Source organism: Nanorana parkeri, unplaced genomic scaffold, assembly GCF_000935625.1.
Source record: "Nanorana parkeri isolate BGI_ZX_2015 unplaced genomic scaffold, ASM93562v1 scaffold29, whole genome shotgun sequence".
Classification (NCBI taxonomy): Eukaryota; Metazoa; Chordata; class Amphibia; order Anura; family Dicroglossidae; genus Nanorana; species Nanorana parkeri.
Genome location: NW_017306297.1, coordinates 719,056 through 722,419, shown reverse-complemented (window position 1 = coordinate 722,419; position 3,364 = coordinate 719,056). Strand labels below are relative to the sequence as shown.

Sequence of the window (3,364 nt, the reverse complement as noted above, 5' to 3'; positions counted from 1 at the left end):
ATATATATATATATAGAGATATATATACTGGAAACACAATTGTAAGGTAATGCAAGTTATTGTGACCATGGTGTAAGCTTGTCAGTTGGAGATTACACCACAGTCATTATAACTTGCATTGCCTTAAAATTGTTTGTCCAGTATAAGTCTCTATTGTAGCTAGCTTTCAAGCCATGATGAAGAAGGGGCCGTTTGAGTAAGAGAAATAGTACTAGGTCCCTTATTTATGGTTATCTCTAAACTGATGACCTGTTAAGGCATTTAAAGCATTGCATATTGATACTTTTTGGTGTTGTAATTTTATAACGTTAAGTGGGAACACACACTTTTGAGGCTTGACATATTTGGTATCTCTATACTCAACACGTCTCCTTTTATCGTGTACAAAATAACACTCATTTTAGTGTGTTTTTTCTGAAAATTATAGATTAAATAAATAGTTGTGCAAATATTGCCCAACATGGAATATTGAAACCGGGAGAACGGTACTTGCCTGACTGCATTGTGCCTAGTGTAAAGTTTGGTGGAGGGGGATTATGGTGTGGGGTTGTTTTTCAAGGGTTGGGCTTGGCCCTTAGTTTCAGTGAACGGAACTGTTAAGGCATCAGCATACCAAGACATTTTGGACAATTTCAGGCTCCCAACATTGTGGGAACAGTTTGGTGATGGCCCTTTCCTGTTCCAACATGACTGCTCACCAGTGCACAAAGCAAGGTCCATAAAGACATGGATGAGCAATTTTGGGGTAGAGAAACTTGACTGGCCTGCACAGAGTCCTGACTTCAACCTGATAGAACACCTTTGGGATGAATTAGAGCGGAGACTGCGAGCCAGGCCTTCTCATCCAATATCAGTACCTGACCTCACAAATGCATTTTTGGAAGAATGATCAAACATTCACATAGACCCACTCCTAAACCTTGTGGACACCTTCCCAGAAGAATTGAAGCTGTTATAGCTGCAAAGGGTGGGCCAACTCAATAATGGACCCTGCGGACTAAGCCTGAGATGCCATGAAAGTTCATGTGCATGTAAAGGCAGGTGCCCCAATACTTTTGGCAATATAGTGTATATATTTGTATAAGGTAGTGACAAAGAAGGTGGCAGAGATAATGATCTATTAGGAAATAACTGAGTAATAAACAGGTGATGTATATAATTCTGTCAAGGTGTCAAAGAACTACTAATGTTCCTATTCTCAATTCTGCTAGGACCATAAAGCTAAAAAGAACTGTCACACAATTTAATTTTGAGATCTTAACAGCCTCTTTAATGCAATTTGCGTCACTGTAGGTTTCTCTCCCCTGTGAAATAAAATCCAGACATACATTTTGTAATGCCTTGAAAGTATAATGTTGAAATGGCTTGTCAGCTTTATTTACCAGGTTCTATCTGCAACAATAATATCTATTTTGTTTCAGGAAGGATTTGTAGAAAACAGAAAGCTATGGTTATTACTGAAGAAATTGTTCAACTACCACTCAAACAGCCAGTATAGACATCTTGAAAGGAGTTTAAAAAATGATCCAAAATGGCCCCCCATAAATGAAACTATCTTCTCTAAACAAGTGGAGTGTGAAACAGATGTACAAAACCATGCTTATAAAAATCCCGTCTTCGATGAAGCAACAGAGATAAAAACAGTTTGCAATAGCAATGGAGACTTATAAGTGTAAGCACTGGCAAAGACAAAACCCAAATAGTAAAACATTTATATTTTTTCACAGGTGTATTTAAAATAAAAAAACAATAAAGCAACAATTCAGATCTCCAGTCAGTTGCCAGTGAATGATCAATAGAAACAGTGACAAATTAAGCACAGTTTCCTGGAATGGAATATCTTCTCTATATTAAGAGCAATGATATAGGTGCAGGGCCATTACTATGATCCTAAAAGACCTGGGACACTTCTGGTCACCTCTGTAACTGCGCGGTTGGTAAATGGCAGGTATGAGTGTGTCCATTCAAGGTATTTTGTATTAGGAATTTTTAGGAATCACTCTGCAAGTATTTTTCATACATATACATTCACAACCAATTAATTTTATTTAGTAATTTAAAAAACACCTCTCAGACCTCTACAATGACCTTTTCCCAACACGATGTGAACAAAGCATTTAATATGGTACATAGAATTACTAGAGCTGCGGCAGCACAGGTAGAGGCTTGTAAACTATTAACATGTTGATAAAAGAGTCCACTAACTCTCTACAGTAACTTTTTATCTACCGTCCCCAATTGTTGGTGCTGTTCAGCTGTGGAAGGTTCTTTGTTGCAGATTTGGTGGCATTGTTCTCGTATCAAGCCCTTTTGTGACTCGATGGGGGTGATTTACTAACCTAAACACACGCACGCACCAGGTGCGTGTGCATTTTTACACAGCAAAACTTATTTATCAACCAAACACGAGCAACGTGTCACATTTTAACGCCGTTGTGGCATATTTCCACTAATGCCATATATGGAAAAATCATGCACATGATGCATACATAATGCTGCTTCACAGTTTAGATAAAAATGGTTAGCTCATGCATTTACATTCCTGCATTCATCAACGCAAGCAACACAACGTACAGCTAATTTACACAAAATCACCTTGCAATTCATGCAGGGCTTTGCACAACACACCTGCTGGGTGTGTACACACTACAAAGGTGTCTAGATTCCACCAATAGATCATGCTGGGAGGGAACACACTACAGAGGTGTATACTTGTTCGTGGTGTGTTTATAAGGTTAGTAAATCAACCCCTATATTTGATATCTATCAATTAGTCATGGGATCCTCAGCACCTAGGTCTCCGCAAGTTGCCCTATTATCCATTTTGCTTGGATCTCAGTCAGCTATGACTAAAGATCCTCTTCGCTTCTCAAGAGTGGTGATTGCTCGTAATTGGAGGACTCCCTCTGTCTCACATATTTGGGAGTGAATAAGGGAGATGTGTAACTTTATGAGAATGAAAGACCTAACAACTCCTCAGCACCTAGGTCTCCGCAAGTTGCCCTATTATCCATTTTGCTTGGATCTCAGTCAGCTATGACTAAAGATCCTCTTCGCTTCTCAAGAGTGGTGATTCCTCGTTATTGGAGGACTCCCTCTGTCTCGCATATTTGGGAGTGAGTAAGGGAGATGTGTAACTTTATGAGAATGAAAGACCTAACAACCTAATGCACTATGGTGCCCTTGGATCCAGCCTTCATGATCAATGTTCCTTCTTGATTATATACTGCTTTCCCTTGACCTGGAGTCAAGCTGTGGATAATAGCATGATTGGAGGCTGGGTCCTTGGGTGACTTTTGTGACCTCTAAAACTTGCTTGTTCAACAATCATATTTCTGGGGTGTGTTTGCACCTATCTTCTTCT

At 39.3% G+C, this 3,364-nt stretch overlaps 1 protein-coding gene across 1 annotated transcript in view; it reads left to right on the top strand.

Moving 5' to 3' along the window:
* The window catches only part of LOC108796110 (probable cation-transporting ATPase 13A4), a 72,498-nt gene extending 70,825 nt beyond the window's left edge, over positions 1 to 1,673 (top strand). Inside the window, exon 30 of the mRNA XM_018567528.1 lies at positions 1,422 to 1,673. Within this exon, the coding sequence (XP_018423030.1) occupies positions 1,422 to 1,670 (249 nt within the window). The 3' untranslated portion in view covers positions 1,671 to 1,673. The remainder of the gene's footprint in view (positions 1 to 1,421) is intronic.
* Positions 1,674 to 3,364: the final 1,691 nt, after the last annotated feature.